Source organism: Haemaphysalis longicornis, unplaced genomic scaffold (assembly GCF_048455015.1).
Source record: "Haemaphysalis longicornis isolate Haplotype H1 unplaced genomic scaffold, Haemaphysalis longicornis Haplotype H1 scaffold_3, whole genome shotgun sequence".
NCBI classification, from domain to species: domain Eukaryota; kingdom Metazoa; phylum Arthropoda; class Arachnida; order Ixodida; family Ixodidae; genus Haemaphysalis; species Haemaphysalis longicornis.
In genome coordinates this window covers 162,938,993-162,963,307 of record NW_027526335.1, presented here as the reverse complement: position 1 = coordinate 162,963,307, position 24,315 = coordinate 162,938,993, and the positions used below count along the sequence as shown (strand labels likewise).

General features: G+C 46.3%; 1 protein-coding gene across 1 annotated transcript in view; it reads left to right on the top strand.

The window, feature by feature from the left end:
- The first annotated feature begins 246 nt into the window (after nucleotides 1-246).
- LOC144175509 (beta-hexosaminidase subunit beta-like) overlaps nucleotides 247-24,315 on the top strand; it is a 36,608-nt gene continuing 12,539 nt past the window's right edge. The window contains exons 1-8 of the mRNA XM_077704588.1: nucleotides 247-645; nucleotides 3,188-3,303; nucleotides 4,108-4,218; nucleotides 6,285-6,386; nucleotides 11,916-12,024; nucleotides 15,514-15,721; nucleotides 19,017-19,103; nucleotides 23,878-23,950. Coding sequence (XP_077560714.1) covers nucleotides 426-645; nucleotides 3,188-3,303; nucleotides 4,108-4,218; nucleotides 6,285-6,386; nucleotides 11,916-12,024; nucleotides 15,514-15,721; nucleotides 19,017-19,103; nucleotides 23,878-23,950 — 1,026 coding nt within the window. The 5' untranslated portion in view covers nucleotides 247-425. The remainder of the gene's footprint in view (nucleotides 646-3,187; nucleotides 3,304-4,107; nucleotides 4,219-6,284; nucleotides 6,387-11,915; nucleotides 12,025-15,513; nucleotides 15,722-19,016; nucleotides 19,104-23,877; nucleotides 23,951-24,315) is intronic.

Sequence of the window (24,315 nt, the reverse complement as noted above, 5' to 3'; positions counted from 1 at the left end):
TTCTCGGTATCATTTTGGCCTTCCAAGGCTCAGCTTAAGCACCAGGTATTTTAGATGTCACAAGTTTTGATGTGCCATATAAAATGCCCGGTCGCTATTTCAGGTGACTGTAAGATGGACGGCCCTATAGGTTTTGGCATCATATAGCCCACGTAGTCCTAAGGCAATTATCAGTGAAGGTGGGCTGTTGTGAGTATCCAAACTGCACGCAGACGGCAACTTGACTGCTGTGCGACGCGCAGGTACAACCTGGCCGAGGGCCCATATGGCCTCTTCCTACAAGAATCAGGACCAGGCCCTCCGCTGTCTTCCTAGACCCGAAAAGTTTCCAGTTCACCCTTAAAGTGTCGGTAAAGCGGTCCAGCCTACAGCCGCCACCGGAACACTCGAACGTAGAGACGGGATGCCCGGTCGTTGAAAGAGCGATGGAACGGTACCGGGATCGTTTGATCTTTGGAGGGTGTGTAGCACATCACTCAAATGACGCCTGGCCAGCTAGACTCCGGCACCTGACGAGGATCGGCTTGGCAAAGCGCGGCACTACCAAGACTCCCGCGTCGGCTACAGGAGCATGGATGGGTGCTCTGAACATAAAGCTCACCAACAGGTGCGAGGACATGCCGCACGCTGATATGGACGAGACCTGTGAGTTTTTAAATATGGTATTCTTTTTTGGTCTATATCAAACCCGAAAAAGTTTGCCTTTCTGGTGTGCGATAGAACCAAGCACAAAACGTGACAACATGCTGGAACAAATAAAACGGGGTGAGATACTTTGTTTCATCATGCTAGTTTGCCTATTCTCCCAGCTACTGTCTGTCTGTCTGTGTGTCTGAATGTCTTTCTGTCGGCACTCGATGAGGGCATACTGCGTGAGAACCTGGAGTATGCCCTCATGTCATGTTTTTGCATATTGCTTCTAACGCGATAGCTTCGTCAACATTTACTTTATGGCTGAGCGGTATTGTGCTACGTTTCCTTACATTTTCCCGCGGCCCGATATCAAACCTTCTTGCCTCCATGAGTCTTTAAAGCGCTAAAGCGCGAGACGTTCTCAACCGTCAGAGGTTTCACACTGCGCGCTTCAACTGAGTAGTTGCAAAAGGGAACGAGCAGTGGAGCATTGTGTAGGAGACAAATCGAAGCAATTATAAATGCTAAGCAAAAGAGGAGTGTGAAATAAGTCGTCTCGATCAGCAAACGGAGTGCGGCCTTGGAGAACTCTTGAGTAAACTAAAACGTCGCAGGCGTTTATTGGACAGTACTGCCTTCACGCTCAGGGAAGAAAAAAGTGCCTAAATGTCTCCTGAGTGTCCCTGGGCTGCGGGTTAGTTGCGATGGCACCGCCACATTGCGGTAATCTGTGATTTAAATGTTGATGTGATGGGGCCATAAAACGACTGATTGGTGCGTTTTATCCTGGAAACAATTGTGCGATACCAATCCAGTTCAGCGGTGGCGTACAAGAAATGATGGAACATTATCCGATACTGGGTATGCACTTCTGAGTATGTTTATCGGCTTATGTCATAGCGAGAATAAAACGCGCATTGCCGTTGTTACTAAGAGACAGCAATTTCGCTGCTCTGCAAGGCATCTAAATTCGCGGGGTGGAATTACGTCGAACCTGTATTTTAATTTGAATGAGCTCCTTGCTTTTCAAGTCAGCGTATGACTTGAACCAAACGTGACCTTTCACTCCAACTCACCATTTAAACTATATAAAACTGCATTACCGCGATGGAATTCCGAAAACGATGCGTAAAGGTTGAAAATTTCCCCGGTATTAGTAAACTGACAAGCTTACAATTAAAGTTAAAATTTTACAACATAAAAACGCGCAAATGTGAGCTAGGCATAACGACTTGTGACGCCTATTCTAATGACCTCACTTCTCCACCCAAAAGACACCCAAGCGCCTTACGCACTTCTTTGAAGTTGTGAATGAGAACGCGTTGATCTTCAATTAAAGGCCCCTGAGTGCCTCGTGAAGTTCTAATGAGAATATTCTCTACATCTCTAAGTAGAGTATTTCTACTGCTCTAAGATAAGTAGAGAATACTTTTCTAAGGAGAATATTTGTGGCTATGGTGCCGTTGTGCGACAACTTGAGGAAGCATGCTTGATTGCCACGAAACACAGAACTCACACACACAGCTGCATCTTTGGCTTTCCACGTAACGTTGCCTAAAATGGAGTTTTACTTCTGTAGTGGCATCGGAATTGTTCTTTGGTTATAGACTGCACGTCGACGCTGGGTTGCTCGTTTATTCCACCATTTAGGGCTTCGTTTTAGAACTAAGTTACCCTAAAATGCTAGCTACTATATCAACCCAATTGCACCAACCACGCAATCAGAAACACGTGGTTTTAACCTAGAGGAAACGCGTTATGACTCTAATAGAAACACAAAGACCGTGTGGAGGCAACTTCACGTGATAACCCTACTTGATTAGCGAAGCTACTTCTGCTGTGGTCTTCATATGGAGAGTGAGAGGATATGGAAAAAGGGTGACAGTTTTGTAAGAGAAGGGATCAAAGGGAGTTAGGGTGCAGGGTCGTGTTAAAGCTGTCATGTTATGGGTAGCTTGCAGCTAAGCAACCAGACACGTGGTCGGTTTTTTATGTTTGCTCTCTTTCGAGATTGGAAACTGTCAGGTATTAATTGCTGTTTTGTGTTTTACTGACCAGGCGGGCTTGCGCCTAACTCTTGGTTTCAACCTTTTGAGGAGGCCTCGTAATGAGGAAGAGGTTTACTTTAAAAATACCTGCCATGCACACGACGCACCTGAATTGTAGAATGAATTCTTGAGCAGAAAAGTGCGGAGCAAGGCACTAAGACGTTCAACGTACGGGAAGAACATTAACATACCAGCTGAAGTTCCAACTTAACGTTTCATTACCTGGAGAGGAGGGTTGATATAGAGCATTGCGAGCAGGTAACAGCCTGAAGTTCACCTCGTCTGTACTTGTTCTTCCCGTCTATCGTATGTATTTAAACTTCACAGTGCACCTGCACACTTAGGTGTTCAAACCTTGCTGTATGGCGCGTTGTGTGCTTCTTCGGAAAGAAGGGTCGCTGCACAAATACGCATTTCTTTCGCTGTGTTGCGCGACATTGGGACTGCCGGAGCTATTCTCGCTAGGATACTACCCTTGCCGACAATTGCCTTTATTATGCATGCAGATCGCCTCGTGTTGACATCTTCAGGCCCCTCAACGTTGACTGCCCGCTCCGCCTGGGGCGTCATTCGAGGCCTGGAGTCTTTCAGCCAGCTTGTACAGCGCTACAACGCCACTCACGTAAGCTCTAGCTTTCCTATTTGGCAGCTGTCAGGGGGAGCTTATATGCCAAACGAAAGTAGGCGCCCGTGATACGATAATTCAAACTTTAGGCATACCGTTGTCGGTATAGATGTGTAAAAACCTTGCAACAACCCTACAAAAGTGTTTTCGTATATGACATGGGATTCAAAAGACTTTCAGTGAGTCCTGCTAGAGATTTGGGAACAGAATATGCCACAAAACTATGCCCGCAGGAGTCGTACATTGCCCCGTCGTTTGCTCACTAAATAACAACAGAGGTTGAGATGAGCGAGGCAAGTTTTAAATTACTGGAATGCATCTGCACTATGGGAATTAGAACAAAAGCTTACGGAAAAATGCCCTCTTCTGACATAGGGCACGGTGCTTCGGCGGCTGCTCGTCAATGGGGCACTGAGATCGGGGCTAACACGCCATTTTGCAAGAAAGCAAATTCTTTCCATTAGATACCAAATACATGTACCTGTAAATTAAAACTGGTTTTTACTAAAGCATGTGACATGATAAAATTGCCGAACATCATGTTTTTTCTAAAGGGCTTGTCTTGGCCCCTGTCATTTTGTCTGGACGTGTGCTTTGTTAAGGGGTTACCAAAGAAAATATAATCTCCGAGATACAGGTATCTTCTAAAGTGATGTCGCTGCAGAGAATTCGAAGGACGAGCCTAACATTCCTTCCTGGCAGAGGCGTAAGCAAGCTATGAACTACTAGTGTAACAACAATACACTGTTCGCCGTAACCTGACATCAAATTGATCTTTATGACATGGGAAATTGGCTGCAGTTCTCGGTCAACGAGACAGTCGTAGAAGACGCACCGAGGTTTCCACATCGTGGTCTGCTTATCGACACCGGGCGCCATTTCCTCCCGGTTGTCACAATCATCGAGATGCTGGCAAGTAACTCCCCTTATATTGTTCAGTGACGCAAACGAGCATCTGCAGGTTAGGGTATTGTGGGCATTTGAGCTGTTCGACTTTGACATGAAAAAAGTTTACCTTTAGCAAGCTTCCCCAGTGTGCACATACCTCCAAGCTATCCACTGCTCCGTCGTGAACCGATTGCTGGAAAATCTGTTTGGCTTTGCCTGAAATCTTCGATAAGACCTGGTGGAACCACTTTAGACCACCCACACGCCGAAAGAAGCAAAGTTTGTTAGGGAGCAACCACTTCAAAACTCAAAGTCGCCCTAAGCGATGTTGATGTGGTAGAAAGAGAGAATCAACTTTTACTGAGCCCTTAGTAAGGGATTGTGCACGCAGGAACCAGATGGTGTGGTACCTTCTTCTCAGGCCCCATATGTGTCCAGCAGCTCCTGGCTCCTAGCCACCAGCGCGAGCTCCGTCGTTAGGTCGGGGCTTGACAAGAAAGTCTCCCATCGCTCTAGGGGTTGGGGGTGGGGAGGCTGTGGGGTAGGGATTGTAGGGGGTTCTTGAGTTTAGTGCACTCGGCAAGGATAGGTGCTAAAGTAACTTCGGATCCTCTGCAAAACAGGCATAAGGTCATGCTCTGTTGGGAACATCTTGTGCTAGCGCTAGTGACCCCACGGCATGCGCTAGCCACCCCCCTTGCATGCGTCGCGCGATCATTCGCTGCCTTTGGGTAAGTTGCGGATGCGGACGGAGAAGCCTACATCAGCCAATTCTTTGCCTTTCGGTGATGTCTTTGTAACTGGTCACGGGGTGCGGTAGCTCTGCCTCGCCCTCGGCCTGGGTTGACATTTTTTTTATTTAATTTTTTTCTCGGGTATAGTGTTCGGCGAGTATGTTGCCTCCCTCCTGCGAGTGAGGCGGGACCCACACGAGCTCGATGGCCCGTACCGATGATTTCCGTTTCCGGTGATTTGCGTTATGACTTCGCGTGAAGTCATAACGCTTGGCTTCTCAGCAAGTTGTTCATCAGTTAAAGGACCCTGACCATTTTAAATCGATGCCCCCTGTATCGAGCTCACTCTCGAAAAATGTGGGCCGAGGAAACGCAGCGGCGTTTTATTCTCCGATCACCGTCTGTACATGTCATTGGGATGACTGCTTCTTTCAGAGCGATATTGCGTAAATTGAGAGCAAAAGGGGAGTTCATAACTAATCCCAGCGCGATAGACGGGGCAGACAGAATAATAACCATAGGACAGGCGCTTATTCTTGTCTGTCCCGTCTTTCGTGCTGGGATTAGTTAAGAACCCCTATTAACTCGCCGAACTTGCAACTGTCCTACATTTGTAGCGTCTCTTTCTTTGTGACTGATGGTCTCCACGATATCGTCAGTTGTCGGGTAAGAGGAAAAAAGGACATGGTCGTCCTCAGAACCGTAATCGTCGGGCGTCACAACCGCTGCCGCGCCGGAACTCGCACTGTACTGGTTATCGATTCCTACAGCTCCATGGCTGAACGTTATGACTCATGGTCGTCGCTACACTTATCAGCTGGGCATTACCGCGCGTGCAGCTTGGCGTATTCGTTATCAAACAACAAACAACCATTGGAAACGCATGAATTGCTTCCTTAAATAGGCAAACTCACTGTGGAGATCTTCGCTGTAGTGCTGTTCAGAATACATGAGAAACACAGGAATCTGACCAGGCCACATGACATGCTTCGTTCTACAGGCAATTTCGTAATAGAAACGTTCGTTATAGAGGTGTTTAACTGTATATCGCACATGCGGGAAGGAAGGCCCGTCTCGTGCTGTTCCATTTGTCCAGTGCTCATTCTCTCTGATTGTTCTGCTGTTTCGTCTCTATTCGAACCAGTTTGCGAACCGGTTCGAATTTCGAACCGGTTTGTGAAATGGGTCGGGTTTGAATGTAGTCAAACCGGAAATGAACCGGAATGAATTAAATGTTCCTGAACCCTAACTATAACTCAACCGATATTCTTTTTGGTTGGCATACTGGTTAGGACATACGTTCAGAGAGACACTGCAACCGTTCAGGCAATGTTAGCGGCTTTTTTCGGCGTCCAGGATGCCATGGCGTACAACAAGATGAACGTGCTGCACTGGCACATCGTGGACGACCAGTCCTTCTCGTTCGTCAGCCGAGCCTTCCCCAACATCAGTGAGAGGGTATGTGCACTGCTCTGCATTTTCTCAATTAGCAGTCATAGAAATCTACGTAGAATAAGAAGCACGTGCCCGTTTCTAGCACTCTTGGATTCTCTGTGAGGTAAACCTTCAAGGACAATCTATAGCAAAGATCCATATGAGTCCGGACAGTTACATACATCCTTTCTCGGTTGGGGCAAATTTGCGTGTTTATAAAATCGACAGTTGCATCTACAGCTATATTTCAAGCAGCGTATTTGTTGTTTGATTAATTTTATCCCGTCATTTGCTGCTGTGAGATTAGTGACGGTCATATCTCGACAGCATTGAAAATTGGATTTAAGAGTTATTTTCGTTTACGTAAGTTTTATTTACAACTGTAGAGTAAAACCTCTGGCATTTGCGACCGAATCATACCAAACGGGGGAGTTTTTGGTTTAGCGGGTACATAAGACCCACGTCTTGGTGTCCAATGCAGCCTGCGTGCATAGTGCTTGAGGCAATATTGAGTGCAGCTCCTAAACACCCGATCCAATAGTTTCACTGCATCTCTCACCATTGGCCGCGTTGGAACAGAGATCGAGGAGGAGACCGACGATAGACGAAGGAGGAAAGCGGAAACCGAGAGTATGGCGATAGGTTGAGGAAAAATGTGGTGCGCCGAGGGTGCGCGCAAGACGTGCTCTACGGCCGCGACCCGCTACGAGATAGTAGACAGTAGAGAGATTTAGCTGACCGTTTTTGACTCTCCGCTATGCTCCCGACGTCCCGCTCAGTACAACCGGAGCGTCAGCAGCCGAAAGGCTTTTAGCTAAGCGATAACCGTATCTCCCTCGACGGGGAATGATTCGCGTGACTGGTCGTTTCGCGTGCGCCTGTAAACCAAAACTTCAACCTAAAGGAAACATAAGAATTTGTATTTGGTCACCCAAACAAAGCAAAATAACGTGTTTCTTGCCCTCATGTAACCTTTTTTTGTATTATGTAGTCACTGACACGGTATAATTTTTCTAAATATCAATAAACAAGCCGATAAACTTTGGAATAGCCAAGCCAAGGCTGTCTTTCTCGGCGCTGCATAGACGCAGCCCCGCGCTTCGGTCGACGTTTTTCGCTTCCGTTCTAAAGATCTTTGAGGTGTGTGGCACCACTGCCTATTCGGAAGCACTTTCGCGGCTTCGTCGGTCGTGTTTCAACTGAAGAAACGAAGTTCGCCGGAGCGCGCTCGCATTGCGGGGGCAGCCATGTTGATATTCCGCACGGTAACGTAAGCTGCCGCGACGGTCCGCTAAGAGGCCCCTGTTAGTGGAGCGGGGCCCCTCTCCGGTATCCCCGGTAGCGCGCTAGCGTACCACGCATCCACACGCTCCGATAGCTAGCGGGAGCGGCATTGCGCGTGCGTGGCACGCAAGGCCGCTAGCGTCGATACCGGAGCGGGGCCCCGCTCCGCTAACCGGGGCCTCTTAGCGGACCGTCGCGGCAGCTTACGTTACCGTGCGGAATATCAACATGGCTGCCCCGCTGAGCGAGCGCGCTCCCGCCAACTCCGTTTCTTTAGTTGAAACGCCAGCGACGAAATCGCGAAAGCTCTTCCGAATAGGCAGTGGTGCCACACACCTCAAAGATCTTTACAACGGAAGCGAAAAACGCCGACCGAAGCGCGGGGCTGCTTCTATGCAGCGCCGAAAAAGACCGCCTTGTCTTGGCTATTCCAAAGTTTATCGGCTTCTTTAAAATAATTTAGAACCATTACACCATGTAAGCAACTACCAGAGTTACTCAATAAAGACAGTTGCGAAACTCCGCTTCAGAATCCGGGCGGCGCTAGCCCCCCCACTCCGTGGAAGCTGAGGGGCAAGTCGACGCGCGCGGCACCTAGGAGATAAAAACGGAACTTCACTAAACTCTTATTATTCAAAATTCTTTTGTAAAACAAAGATTGCTTTTTAAATTAAATCACAACAATTACGTAAAATTTACTTGTGTTTTTGCGGCTTTTCTTTTTATGACTTACGGCAGCAGCCGCAAGCACTTGAGTACTGCTTCAACGTCCTGCCGACAGACGACAGGCTAGTCAACTTGCCCCGTGCTTGCCCCGGCGCAGGGGGGCAATCGAAGACCGGCTTTCGATACATGGGGCCTATGGGGAGTTTCGCAACTGTCTATATCCAGTAACTCTGAGCAACTACATAGTAATGAAAAGGTGAAATAAGACACTAAAAACGGTAGTTTACATTACTTGAGCGACGAAATTCCAATTCGTATCTTTAAGTTTGCGATGACGTTTTGGTTTGAACACCCCCAGGGCACGATCGGTGACGCGAATCATTCCCCGTCGACGGATATACGGTTATCGCTTAGCTAAAAGCCTTTCTGCCGCTGACGCTCCGGTTGTACTTAGCGGGCCGTCGGGAGCATAGCGGAGCGTCAAAAACGGTCAGCTAAAACTCTCTAGTTTTAGCTGACCGTTTTCGACGCTCCGCTCCGGTATCGGCGGCCCGCTCAGCGCAACCGGAGCCAATGCCGTTCGCGGCCAAGCGCGCCACGCATGCGCAATGGCGCTTCCGCTTGCTATCGAAGCGGAGCAGACCGTGAAAGACGGTCAGCTAAAACTCCCGAGTAGCGCGCACCGGTGCGCTCTTGCCCGTGTCGCGATCACTCCCCGAAAGGAAGGAAGCGCTTCGTCTGCCCCTTCAACTAAGCGAGCTGCCCAGTAAGAGGGTTAGCGCCGCCGACGCCAGTATCCAGAGGTGCGTTCCTCCTAAACAGCAGCTCTGCTACGTCACCCAGAAGACTGTTGATTGATTGATTGTAGGGTTTAACGCGCCGACGCAACGCAGGCGATAAGGCGCGCCGTAGTGGAGGGCTCCGGATTAATTTTGACCACCTGGGGATCTTTATCGTGCGCCGAAATCTCGTACACACGGGCATTTTTGCTTTTCGCCTCCATCAGAAAAGCGGCCGCCGCGGTCAGGAATCGAACCCGCGACCTCGTGCTCAGCAGCGCAACGCCTTAGCCACTGAGCCACCACGGCGGGTCACCGAGAAGACTGTGCACTTCGCCCTCCCTACACAGAGGCTTACCGTCGACGCGCATACGTGATGTCTGTGTGAAAGTCTTCGCTTTAACAAATTTTGTAAAGTCGAACCAGGTAAACAGCTGCGCTCAAAATTCGCGTAAAGGAGTATCGTAAGTGCCACCCAATTTTTTTTCCATTGATTTGCTGACAAAGCAGTTGTAACTGTGAAGTACTGTTAAAACTTCGATTATTTTTACGGGGACGCTTTCCCTTTCTGGTGCTTAGATGTATTCTTAAAGGGCAAGACAGGGATGTAAAGTTAGTATCTATCTTCACGCATATTCATTGACGCAATTCTGCACGCTTGAAGTTCGCTCAGAGTATGTGCACAGAATGTACCCTGATGCTACATTCTGCTATCAAATGGCGCATTTCATTGAAGGTGAGTGAGAAAATGATAAACTTTAGGCCGAGTAGTTCCACGTTCGGGCTGATGTCTACAGTTCTATGGAAACGGCCGACACCCAACACCGCAGGACTGACTGCAAGACCTATTTTACTTTCACACTTGAAGAAGAAGACTTTATTGTCCAGCAGACGGTGTTAAAATGCCTGCTGACGGAGCAGGAGCTAAAGGCATTGAGTGCCTGACGAGAGCTCCTGACGCTATGGAGTTCACAACAAAGGACACGTTCCAATAAATATGCGTGCTTAGCAATAACATTCAGCAATAGAGAGAGAAAAAATAGGTAAAGTAAAAAAATAAAAAAAATCGTACATTTATGATACCCAGAATCGCAAGTTGAACAATATACATAAAACGTTTTTCTGTAATACCTGTCACTAGTACAATCAATAGAACAGGATACATTTCTTGACTGATTGCCCGTTATGCCTATGAAAAAATCACGTCTTCACGCAATACAGTTTAAATTCCTAAATTTTTTAAAATTCCTATATTCCTGAAATTTATTTCAGTCTCCGAGATAAATGGTTGCCTTTTACTCAACTGTGAAAGTGAAATGGCTCATAGGTCGTCCACGGTATTGCAGATGTGGTTGGGTTATACAACACTGGAAACACGAGTAATGTATGTGTTCAACAAAAAACCTAAGCTATCGTGTTTCATGCGTGGAATGGCTTTGGCCAAAAAAATCAACTTAAGGTTTCTGCGTTTCAAGTAAGTACATTAAACGCACTCCTTAAAAGATTTGCCAATTATCGCACTATCACGACCCCCCCCCCCCCCCCCCCCCCTGCTTTTCGCATCTTCGTACAATGGAGTCACTACCATTGGCCACGACTCGACAGCTGATGGGTGGTGAGACCACTGGATTTTCTATAACTTGTACATAAAGGCGTGAAACTATTGAAAGCATTTAGTGCAACCAGCGCGGGGCAATACTAGAAGAAAAATAGACGGTGACGGACGCATCATAAAATAACATTTTAAGGTAATAATGGAAAGCATGGAGCCTACAATCACACATATTCGGGTATGTCGACTAAGCACCAGAGTAACGCAGTGATGCAACTTAATGCGCACGTCCGCCCTTTTGCTGTACCCAGAATGTAGTGTGGCCGTGCCTTTATTTGCAAAGACCACAATGGTATCACTATGTTCTCGTTTGTTTCTAGCATAGGAGAAAACCAGCATAAAAAATTCTGGCCGCACCCAACGAAGTGCTGCCTCCCTAACTCGATTGCAACTCTCGTGGTGGTCCTGTAGCCTTCTGTTGTTCGGTTTACCTCACCAAAGTCTTTAATGGAGGCATCACCGAAGTGCACAGTGGAGAGCACCCTTGCTATCAGGATATACTCATCTGAAAGGGTGACGTATGGGCGCCGTGCCCTTAGCGTCTTAAATGCCATCATAATCCAAAACATTAACACCATCTCCGATGGCGCCCTAGACAACCACTCATGAAAAGGTGGCGCAAAGACGCAGGGCCACTGTAGTAGGGGGTGCCTCCGGCGTGTCGCTGCAGCTGACGAGAAACAAAATCTTTCCCGGGCGGGTAGGTCACAGGGATGGATGACAAATCGCAACTACGGGAACTAACGATAGACGTATCACGGAAATAAACGTAAGTGCGCCGTCAAGGCACTTATTCAGCGGCGATTAGGGAGAAAATAAGGTGACTGCGGTCTTCAGTGCGTTTCGCATATTAATTTATTAATACACATCAATGGCAATTTCGCGCACATCAATTTCGCGCCGCAAATTTCTCAATTTGCGGCGCGAAACCCGTAGAGCATAAAATCTCGGCAAACAAATATCTATAAGGCCGCCGTAGACGCATTGTTGGCGTATTTCGTCGTAGCACTTGCAGTTAACGCCTGACGTTGGGTAGTGAACAAGATCGCCCGCAATGTTTGCGGCGCAAACTGTTTCGTAAAGCCCGGCAAAACTCAAAATATGTGTTCGTAAAAGTTATGAAATTAGTGCAACTGGGAATCGTGCGAACAATTATTTGACTAAAAGTTACTTCTAGGAGTCTTTCGTTGGTCAGCCCAGCTGTTTCTGCAGGGCGCCTTTAATCCAAAGACGCACGTGTACCGTGCTTCGGATGTGGCTCGGGTCGTCAGAGAGGCAGCGGACCGTGGAATACGCGTAGTGCCCGAATTTGACTCCCCAGGTAAGCTGCGCTCGCTTCCGTACGGGATGGAACATTTGCTGCATGCGACTCTGAAATTTAAAACTCGTGTCGCAACGTGAGCGTTGTAGCAGGGTAACTACACTGTGATCCATATAAGGTGGAGCCGGTGTACGCTCACGCTTCGCAGCCCCAAGTACTGTCAGGATATTCCTGGAGACCGTGAACTCAAAAAAAGACGTTAAAGCGAAAACTTACAGGTGCGCAAATAAGTGTTCTGGGCGCCAAGTAAACTGAAGACCAAAGAGGAATAGAGAAAACGTGCAATTATCGACCACTTGTTATCTACTGCTAATGTAAAAAGCGCCGAAAAAGAGTGAGCTGATTTTGTCGTTTTACGGACCGCCCACTTTCTTTGGCATGCTAAATGCGGATATTTTCGCTTGCCTGTCTGTAGGCCTGTCACCTAAATAAAACAGAAAGTTTACTGGTAGCCGAATGACTCACAGGCAATCGTTGTGCACTGGCTACCCACTCGCTGTACTACGGTTGGTCACTGGGGTCAGGGGTCAGATGAACACTAGCTCAGACAGACAGACAGACAATTAACTTTATTGTACAGACAATGAACTTTATTGCCACTAGCTCAGGCCAACAAATTATTCTTGGCGCACCCATATGTCACGTGATAAAACGTGGTTACGTGAAACGATGGATAGGATAAAAAAGGGAGGAGTTTGGGGGTCTTATGTGGGGTGGTGTATTGGGGGCAGGGAGAAAGATGGGGAGTAGGAAAGTATACGACGTACAAAGAAAATGTTTCCGCAAAAGACGAGGACGAAGAGAAGACAAGAAGACGAGCGCAACTTGCATCTTTATTTTGCATGAAATAACACACATATATACCTCTAACCGGTTTAACCCTCTCTTCTATCATCAGCCGCACCACCCGATCCGGCGTCAGAAGAATCGCATGTCAAATGCAACAAACAAAACAATTCGATAAAACGGGTTAACAAATCTGTATGTACCAGATAACAGATACCACTAGACTGTGTAAATGTCTTCCAGAATCAACACGTGTCGCACTTGAAATAAAAAATGAACAAATAAAGTCAGAGCCAAAAGGGCAAAACACTGTGAATAAATTTACAACATGATAACGCGGGCGGAACAATCGAAGTGCTGAACAACACAGCTCGCGTTTCCAAGACTTATGAGACGCTAAAAGGAATCAAAATTCGATACCACGCAAGCTTTTTAGCATTAACACGTGTCAAACATAAAACACAGGATGAAAGACTAAAAACATTAAATCAGAGCCAAAAGACATGAAAACGATAAAAAATTGCGCCCACCTTCCCGCGAGGGGAACCCTGTGTAGATGCGACGCATCGTGGGGTTCACTTGGTGTTTCCGTTGGATTGATTCTGAAATCGCGTGAAACGTGTCGGGAACGCGTATGATTATTATGTTTTATGATTATTATTATGTTTTATTGGCCAATCTTGGTCAATCTCTCTAAGTGGTATGCTTGGGGCTTCGCTGTCGCAACGACCTTTACTCCATCATTGTTGCTGTAAGTGGGAGCTTCTTTCCTTTTATTGCAAGTGTTAATCATTGCCCCATCATGCGTTGTATCAGTAGCATCTTGACGTAGTTTGAATGAGTCAAGGATATAAGGCGCGTTCGTAGCATTTGATTCTGTCTCGGTTTTGTGGCGCAGTGCGAAGAGCACCATGTACCTTGCGTTCCGCCCACAGGGTCGTGGGATCGAAACCGGGCGCCGCGAAGTATTATTTTTTTGTAGTGCAGGAGGAGGAGTGTGGACGGACAACGCCGTATGGAGGGACAAGGCGAGTGAATGAGATGCAGTCGCATCTAACATAGAATAATAACAGGGCTGAAATTGGAGAATGGAAGTGGTGATGAACACAGAAGTTGTTTTGCCAACATCTAACAAAAGCCTAAAAGTGCTTAAAATACCGAAGTTATTTTAAACATCACCTAAGATGGTTAACTCAGTGGGTAGGAGGCTTACCAAGGGCGTGCTGACGCAATCTTCTCTATAGTCATTAATTCTGTAGGCTTCAATAATTTCACTCTCTATTTGATCTTTAGCTCGTGGAAGGAATTTGGTATCTCCATGCTTGGGAACGGAGCCGCAGGTTTTACAATGTGATGCGAGTCGCCCACCCACCTTCCCCCATGATTTATTTTTATAGAAAGAGTGTGCTCCCGTGCCCGCTCATTAAAACTGCGTCCAGTTTGACCGATGTATACTCTTTTGCAGGTCAAAGGAAGTTTGCAGACTATGCTTGTAACGCATTTCATGTAGCGTATTTCGTGTCTTTTTTCACACGCTCTCTTGGGCGCAGTTTTGCTAACTTACACAGGGCTTAAAAACTATTTTAAGGTTGTACCGGCTGGCTACGCTTTATTGCTGTACGACCCTCTGTGGATGTAAGGCATGTCGTGCGGTTTGTTACTTTTATGTTTCTGCGGTTCTTTTTTGTTAGATGCTCGCTTAGTTTTTTGAAAAGTGATTCGCAGACGCTGCTGATGAAGAACGAAGGGTAACGTACAAACTGAAGGCGTGACACTTGAGCTTCGAAGCTTCTAGACTGTGTGCGCTGGCACGTCAGAAATAGCAGAGAGACAGCAATTTATAATGTTCCTTTTCACCAACATTTCACCCCCCCCCCCCACACACACACGTGTAGGTACACATGTGTGTGCCTACACGTGTAGGCACACACAAACACACAGACGAACACGCACGCACACGTGCGTGCGCGTGCATACAAAGCGTAGAACTCGCGGAGACTTGGGGCGACTGATGAAGTCACAATAACCTTCTGTTCCGTACTTTGATTGCATGTGGTATTCTGTCAACCTCATAAATTGACGCTTTGCCTTACTCAACGACACAGCTCTAACTTACAGCGGACCGTGACCTACCGTGTTTTCGCGCATATAACCCGCCCTTGCATATAATCTGCACACCCTGTTTTAGCCCGCCGGAAAATAAATTTAAAGAATCCTCGCGTATTGCCACGCATTTGATACAGGAAAGGCTGCACCAAAGCTACTGCTCGAACAACACATCACATACTATGTAGACAGAAAAAGCGTATATTTAGCAAGTCAAATACACCAACTGCAAGGCGAAGATCAAAATTCACTCAGTGTCACGACTCTCGCTGTAGCTACGGAAGTATTAGTCAGGGTTACTGCAGAAGAGCTTCACGCCACACCGCGCGATGCCGTGAAGCTGCATTGCAGGAAATACCTCGCGTGTTATCCGCATACTTTGCCGCTCAAATTTTCGCATTTTTGGTGAGGGTTATACGCGCAAAAATACGGTATGTACGCTGAAACATTCTTGCGCTGTAGTAACATTATAGTAACATAACGGTGCGCTGTTACATTCTTGTTTGAATAGTGAAAAGTTTTTCTGCAAGGTGAATTAGACTGTCATAGCCCTTTCTATACAGGAGCCCATTGTAAATCAGCTGCATTTGTTGGCAGGCCACACCAAATCTTGGGGCAAGGCGTTTCCGGGCCTGGTTGCGAAGTGCGAGGAAAAGGTTGGGCACAGCGTTCGTAAAGCTGGTCTTCTAAACCCCAGCAAAACCGCCACGTTTACCTTCCTCGCGCGCCTTCTGGCGGAAGTGGCGCGCATCTTTCCGGATGAGTACATCCACCTCGGGGGAGACCTGCCTAAGCTGGTCTGCGGGTGAGTTCGATGCATCCTTCGTGTGTACATCACTCCTGCTGTGGTTGCGTAACACGAGGAAATCCATCTCGCGATTCATAGGTACAGTGTGATTTACCACGGATAAAGTTGTGCGAACGTGGCGTTTGCTGCTTAGGTGTTGTCTTTGGTGTGGCTGCTAGCGGCGCCAGCATAGAGTGTCAGTGACAGAAATCGGAGTAGGCAGGTAAACGCTTTTTTGCAGCTCGCCAGGAACGACATAGTATTGTCGCAGGACGGTGTTTGCGAACACGGGTTATACGAAATCGTTTCTCTATCACCAAACTTGGCGCTGTAAAGGGACGCATGAAATGCAGAAAGAATGCGGTATGTATAGGGACATTTCGTGCTGTGATTGTCAATATTCCGCTCTAGTGAGAAACTTGTGCTTATTAACGAAGAAAGCATAAGAGCAGTAGACCTCGACTAAGCGTATTTTTAAACAAGCATTGGAGGAAGCCGCTGGTAATGTTAATAAAATAATCGCGGAACAGACGCTGACCTGTCCCTCACCGTAGATAGGAAACAATATAAAGGAAGATACCTCACCACAAGTGGTAGGCCTTGTTTCAACGTTATTTTCGCTGAATTGTTTTGCCCTACGGCCCAAGCGCAGCCCAAACTTGCTGCTGGTGGAACGCGAGAGCCTACCTTGCTTAGCAATCACAAGTAAATGTAAAGAAGGCTGCCTACGCAGAAATCAGACTTCAAGGAGTAGAGGCTACGCTGCTTGTTCCGTAGTCAACTTTATTCACGGCCCACTTTGCGCCAATTTTCTACACCTTGCTAAAAGTGTAAGTCCCTCATGGGAAAGCGTGGCTAGTGGCGGTGTATAATAACCGCCTAGTACGGATGCCGAGTTCTGAAAATGGCCAGGTTACCGCTATCCCAATAGGATGCCGAAGGAGCTCTTTCTAGTTGGCATTAAGGTGATGCTGCAAGAGTCAAAGCAGATGGAGATGATTTATAAAGAACAGTGTTGCCGTGTTTAATTTCAATTGCAAGAGATTGCTAGCCCTCATACAAACAAGGACAAAGCTACTAGACACGCATGGCCAGGGTGTGGGAATAAATAGTTTTTATTCCAATTTCGGTTTCGTTCCATAAATAAAATGTCCCTTTAAGTTCAGCTCCGGAACGGAAAAAAAAATAATGGTTCGTAACGATTTACAACGGCTCGTGTCTGCGCGCAAAAAAATACATTAGACTGCTGCACTCGTGTTGACCAGCCCTGAAAATTATGAGAGCGTGTCAGAAACATTGAGCGATGCTGATTATTATTTTTTTTAATTTCCGCTGAATAGCTCAAGTGCAGATAAAAAAGAACTTGAGGACAACTAACAACTCTTTGTCGTTCATCTTTTAATGACCCAATTGCTAATGACGCTTGAAGTTTGCGCACTGCTCCATAGAAACAAAATGCTGGCAGACCTCAACAAGGCACCCAAATTTGATTGAGGTGCTGTCGTAGATGGAAATTCTTCGAGCGCAATTTGTTTTGGGGCATCATAATTTTTAGGTGCGTACACTCCATGCCTCCAGAAAAAAAGCATGCTCCGAGCATACGCTCAATTTTTGAGTATGCCGCCTTTGTCTGGCACCAGGACATAAAAACTTTTATGAATAAATTTTTAGGGAATTCAAAATTTTTCTGTGAGCTTTGTTACTAATAGTACTTTTTCAGCAGTTTAAAACGCTCCGTCTCATGGGACACTCCAAAACTCCGCGCACGTTTTCTCTTTGTTTAATCAGAAGACAGATTGTATGAGAGGAGGTAGCGACGAATCAACGCCAGTACTTTAACCCCCCACGTACGCATGATGGCGAAGGGTTGACAGCAAAAAACTGAGTGAATATTCGTGGTGCACATTCGCATGCGAAGCGTTTTTTTTTCTAACACTGTTCTTTCCGCTCGTTAAGGAATGTTCCAAGCGCTCTGGCAGCGCTTGGGTACACGCGCAACACGACTTGTAGTTTCCATTGGGTGTGCCGCCCAAATACGCTGTTTTTTCTGCTATTGGTATGGGGCTGTAATCCCTCCAGACATCTTTTTCTGGGTTATTATGTCGTGTTTTAGAATATGCGTGTTTATTTATGAAGAAGAAAAACTATAACGACGCCGTATGGCATACGTAGCTGTATTTAAATTAATGAAATAGTGTGTCGCGTCTGCATCGCCCCTAACTGCACGAGGCAATGACACGTAGAGCTCAGCACTGAGCATCGAGACAGAGGGAGAGGATATAGAAGCAGGCAGCAAGCTTGCTGACGGAGATAGGCGCCAGCGAGGAGAAAGCAATTTAATGCCAGCAAACAAACCAGAAGTTCGTATTTCGCTTAATGGAAGTTGCAATAGATTCTGAAAAACCTTGATTTTTCCCTGAAACCGAAAACCAAAACGGTATTTTTTCGGTTTTGCTCCTGAATGAAAAAAATTCACGCATCTCCGCGAAGTGAATCATGACGAGTGGGCGAAGCATTGGGGATTATTCCAACCTTAAATCACCCGCCGTATTGCCCACTAGCGCATGTAAATGAGTGAGAACGCGTGCGTACAGTATACACAATACCAATCCAATCCAATCCGATATAATCACCTTAATCCAATCTAATCCAATCCTATCCAATATAATTCAATCCAATCCAATTCAGTGCTCCTCGCGCGTGCGCAACACTGTGTACACGGACACCAAGTCCCGGACAAAGAGGTCCTAAGGTGCTTCGCCCTTAAAAATAACATTTTTTTTCGTTTGCGTTCCGTCCAAAAAAAAAAAAAAAAAAACGTTCTTTTTCGTTTTTTTCTTTACGCTTTTTGTTGTGCTCCGCAACCCTGCACACCGGGCGCTACTGCCAACTGGGCCTTTATTGCCTCGCGCGTGAGCTGTTTTTCAGTTGGGCTATAGTTTCACACTTATGGTGCCAATTATATTGCTTGCGGTGTAACCCCAGCCATCTCGTCGAACCGTTGTGTGGATTGCTTCTGTGTTCTCTGCTGCGGTCATTGAAGCATCACCACGTCTGACACGTAGGCGTTCTCTTACAAGGTTTTAAAATAGCCTACCGTGTCTTACTATAACTTTGTTATTCCGCGAATTAATAAGAGCGAAAGTATTTTAACGAAAAATGCTGCAGTTAACTATTGCTGATTTTGGATGTACTAATTTCTGTTCTAACTTCAGTGTTTTTATTATTGCCTTCGTACCAGACAAAACACAGTGAAAGTGAATACCAACTCTTTGTGGTGTTATGATGTTCGTCTATTTTCTTTGTCACACAGGAAGCTTGACATGAAACCTGGGAAGACCATGAAGACGATGAATATATCAAGGAATTATGACGCCCTCCTCAGGCTTTACTTTGACAGGTAAAGTGACCTCTTTGATTTTAACTTGTAGAGTCCGTAGAAGAAGAGAAACGAGACGCAAGGACTGATTGCGGAAAAGTTGTCCCACATTGCGTTTGGCATTATAAGGAAAGTTACTTTGTTGCAGCAGCTCTAAAGATAGCCTAGGTAGAGTCTACAAAAAAGGGCTGAACTTGTCTCCGATGGCGGTCGGTGAGATGAAGGGATTAGCATTATTGCCGTGGTGCAGTTCACTCAATTACCCACACTACCCTATACTCAACCTTTCTCCAGCCATTAGGTAACTCTCACCGACCCGCCACTCCCTCAAACCTCTCTTGTTCCGAGGTAAAATTGCGTGTTTACCTTACCCTCTTTTCGTCCTCTCCTTTCTGTAGTTGTTACACATGCCCCTATCCCCCGCTACCAACCCTAGTCAGTTTGATCGTCAAATTCGTGCCCCACTGCGTGAAAACTGAGGCACACAGTGTCCGAAACCTGCGTTACTACCCAAGAATGCCAACAAATTAGGGAGTGTTTTTGTGAAAGTACACCGAAATACTGCAAGCGCAGATGTCTGAAGTTGAACGATTCAAGATAGGATAGCGGTCCGCCAGGGGTTTCCCAGATCTGATCGATGCGAATAGTAGTTTTTGCAAAGAATAATTTATGATTTCGTTTGAAATGAAGATAATTTTAATGGCGCGAGTGCTCCTGAATTACATTAACAGGCCTTCCTTGCGCCACGGTTGTGCATCAACGTGTTGATTACTATGTACAGTAAAAGCTCGTTAAATTGTATTGCAAGGGAATGCCTCCCCACTTTCTATTAACGAAAGCTTGATCTAACGAAAGTGAATAACAGAAGCTGTATAGTGTTATTGGGAGCATCAAAGCAAGCCAGCCACGCATTGATGAGGAAAATCCGTGATTGAAGCCTTGAAGCCTGCCTTTTATCCTTGTAAGCGAAAACCAACACTTCTTGCTCTAACGAGAGAATGTAGCGGAAGGCTTCCTTTACACGTGTACTCCAAAAGTGAAGGACAGGCGGGCGGTTTTGCATCCTGCCATTCCTTCCGAGCACTGCCCACACTGGTGCTTTGTGGGAACTTGTTCTCGTAGTCACTGGCAATGGCAAGTTCTATGCTACCGATGGCATCAAAAAGGGTGCCATCTGTCGGCACTACCACCCTCTGAAGTGGTGCCAACTGCGGCGTTGTCCACAAAAAATTCTCTTAAAGTGCACCGAATGGAAGCTTTAGACATGGTTTTACCCGAATTACATTTTTCTACGTTCTTCTCTGCCTTCCAGAGGCGACACCGACTCGTGTGTAGGCAGCGGGTGTGTTCCACCGGCCGCTTATTAGGTACCAAGCTGCCGGCGGGGTGACTTGAAGTTCACATTATTTGTGCCGCACGCCACTCGCGTTCGAATTAATGCCCTTTTTATGCACATACTTCTACAGAGGCTGGACGGGACTAAACCGTAAAGTTCGAGTAATCCATAAATTGGTATCACTGATATTAAAATTAACGAGTTTTCAATGTGTCCCCTAAACGACTTTGATTGAAAACTATGAACAAAGGCTGCGTTAACGTTTAATGCTGACACAGACAGTGAGAATAACTTCATTTGGCCACAGCTGGGGTGAGGAGGCTGGAGACGTCTTAGCCGTCATTATTCTGGGAGCAGGGAACATTCGGAGCAGAGGTACGGTGCCGTGAGCCAAGCGTGCTATGTCTGCTTGGACTTGGGGGTTTGGGTCACGGGGGGCAGCCTGACCTGCACGCCCATTCAAGGGCTTTCGTGCGAGCCAGTCTGTGACCCTCACTGTGGATGGGATGCAGTATAGCGAGAAAAGTTTGACTCGGAGCATCTGGTGGATAAAGAGTGAAATGTCTACCAATCGCTGATAGTTGGAGCTGTGTTGTGAAATGCCTAAGGAGGTAGTCAAGTGCCGACCCGTGTGACTCTTAGACTTTCTAATCACGGAAGTAGTTGAGCTTCCACTATCTCGGTGAGGGAGTTTTGGACACCCAGTTCAAGGAGGGAGTTATTGGATGTTTTTGGAGGGAGTACGATGGCAACCCTGAAAGATTTGGGTATCATGCCATCAATTATAATTCGTTGGCTTAGTTTCATGATTCCGAAGGAGGTCGAGTATGCTATTTGGTACAGGACAACAGCTTGAATGAGTCAAATGAGGTTGCCCTTCCTGACATACTGGTGCTTCAAAGCTGTTCGAGGTATTAGTCCGGTAGTTTGGTATAAGCCACGTTCGAGTTCACGGATGGTGTCCAGTTGTGTCCTTTGCTTCGCAGGTGCAGACCAAGCACCCTGATGGCGTAGAAGGTAGGGAGGATGGTGGCTCATTAAGTGGTAATCGAGATTTTGGGGGTGTCATGTGTGGTGGGCCTAAAAACGAAAAGCTCGGACTTTTGTTGCGAGCGGGAGAGTTCGCGGCTAGATGTGTATCTTTCAATTATTTTGTAGATGTTTGAAGTTAGTCTTGAATGTGTCCATCCTCCCCCTGGAGATTTATAGTGTGATGTCCTCAGCGTAAAAGAAACGATTTAACTCAGGTAGGGTTTATAGTAAAGGATGAAGGAATTTCGTGGCGATACTGAAAAGAAAGGGTGATAGCACTGGACCCTGTGGAGTTCCAGCGCTTCCTAAACTGATGGAAGACGTTTTAGTGCCGCCGAGGTTTAGAGTAAGTGTTCTGTCTACTAGAAAAGAACAAAAATAGGTGTAAGTCTGCTCTACCAAATGCCAGTTTGTTAAACCAGTGAGAATAGCCGAATGGGTGATAAGCTCGAATGCTCGTTTAATGTATAACCCGAGGAGAGCCTTGGTTGTCCGCACAGAAGAAAAGGCGGGTAATTAATATAATCCTATGTGGACAAATTAGTGAGAGCCAAACATAGAGGGTTGAAAGAAATGTGTCTGTTCGTCAAGAGTATTTAGTCTGTAAAGGATAGCATGTTTGAAGAGTCTACGCAAGCACGATGTCAAGAAAATGGCGCGAAGGTGATTTAAATGTGGTAGTTTGCTGGCTTTGTAAATATGGGCCGTTTTGGCGGTACCCTACAGTCCCGAGGTAGAAAGAGACTCGCAGCACGCCTTGAAGAGTCGCGTGACATCCTCCACTGATAAATGTGTCCGGGTTACGTAAAAATTGGGGCTTACAAAATGTGGTCCAGAGGGCGATCTGTTGTTCAGCGACTCTACGGCCTCCCTCACATTGTCTTTATTAGGGGGTATCCAATTCATCATTGAATTTGCCTGTGGATGAGCAGTGTTGGTTAGGTGCACCCCTTTGCACATATTTTCTGGTGATGCAGTTTAGAAGATCTTGCTCTTGACGTACGCTGTTTTTAAGAGGTGCACTATGAGTTGGAATTGTGCTGTATTAGTGGTTGTGAAGTCAATTAGATGGCGGAGGATTTTCGATGTTTTTTTCTAATTGAAATTGTATTTTTATTCCCGCATGTGGCCCACCAAATTTAGGCCACAAATTTAAGAAAATATTTCGTCGCTTTTTTATTTGGATGAGTCATCTTCGAAGGTTCCGGTTGTGTTTTTTGGGAGAGGTGTTTTAGAATGCGAATTTTAGCTTGCTATGTAGGAGCGTGGCGTCAGTCTGGTTGAAGGAGATTCGCATGAATTTATGATTACCGTGTTGCCAATTTAACGCGATTAAGCAGACAGTCCGTGCACTTAGAAACGCCTTCCCTAGCGAGACAAGGAGATTGTTTGGAACATCTACAGGCGTCCTAATTGATGGTGTTGGAAGATTTGACCTGTCAGGATACGTTTTTAAAGGGTACTGCGATGCGCACTATTTATGGGCACTGCTAGATGCTGTTTGTTGTTTACCCAACTCGGTTGAGGGTTCACATGTCTACTGAAGCTGAGGTCTGGGGTAGTGCTGACGCTAAGACTGTTGCCAAGCCTTGTTGGGTATGCATTTGTTCCGGTTGTGCTGCTTCCCACAATGATGTGACTTCGGTAGGGCCCTTTCGTTAGCCCCACGCTGGAAGGTGCGCATTAAAGTCACATGTTACGATGATTGCATGTTTTCGTGAAACAACACCTTTTTTTAAAAAGTGACTGGTGAAATCGATTACTTTGCAGAGGAGGGCTGCTGTAAACGTTAAGAATAAAGAGACCAAGGACGCTTTTTTGAGGGGACAATTTCCACACAACGCTCCCTATTTCGCTTTAGAGGGTGTGTTCTACAACAGAGATGTTGCGATGAACCAAAATAGTTGTTTTGGTAGGATTGGGTTGTGAGTCGTGGAAGGATTTATATCTGAATTGTTCAGCCGGCAACGATACTTTACTTTTCTTCTTAAGGCACAAGACATCTGTGAAAGACCGAGATTTTGATTATCAACGGTTTATTGTAGGTTGCCATGCTTACGTCAGTGCCCACGACAATTCCACTGCCAAATGGTATAACTATAGGAGTTGCCATGATTTGTGGTTTGGAAGGTGGAAGGCCTGACGTAAGATTTGAAGATTCTTTGGAAGGAGGGCATGACAGTAGTTTCCCCAACCAATCTTCTAATGCAGCTACCTGGAAGCTCGGTTTTGTCGCGAGATTTATGAACACTTCGCATTGTTTAGCTAGGTTGGAGACTAAATTTTCGGTGATGGTTTAAATACTACGCTTGAATTTTTGCTTGGTTTATCGTTTATCATGCCTGCGTTTATGGTGTAGTTTAAAAGGTTGCTTGCATAGAGGTTTAAGCCGACGGTTTCATATAGTGCTGCATTATTTTTTTCCAGATTGCTCAAAATTGCTGGCAAACTAAGAAAGAGCCCCGTTGTCTGGCAAGAAGTATTTACAAGCAAAGTTCGGGTGAGTGTGCTCTTAACTTGCGTTGTTCTTTGAAACCACCTCGTCACTGTACAATATTGTGCAGCGCCTGCATTTATCCAGAGATGCTGAAACGGTGCAGTGCATTGTCCAATAATTTAAACAAAGCTGCAATGACTTCGGCTACGCAAGCTTAATATTATTGAGGATGATGGTGGCATTCTTTCGGTTACGTTAGAATATATTGCAGAAACACGCTCATATATGCACGTGACAGAGCATAATCTGCTCTTTTTGTTAGACCTACAGCATCACTTGTGGCTGCGGTGATGTTGAAAGGGATGATTGGCGAAGGAGTAAAAACTGGAAGGAATCCGGTGATCGCAGATTCCTGGCTTCGACACCTC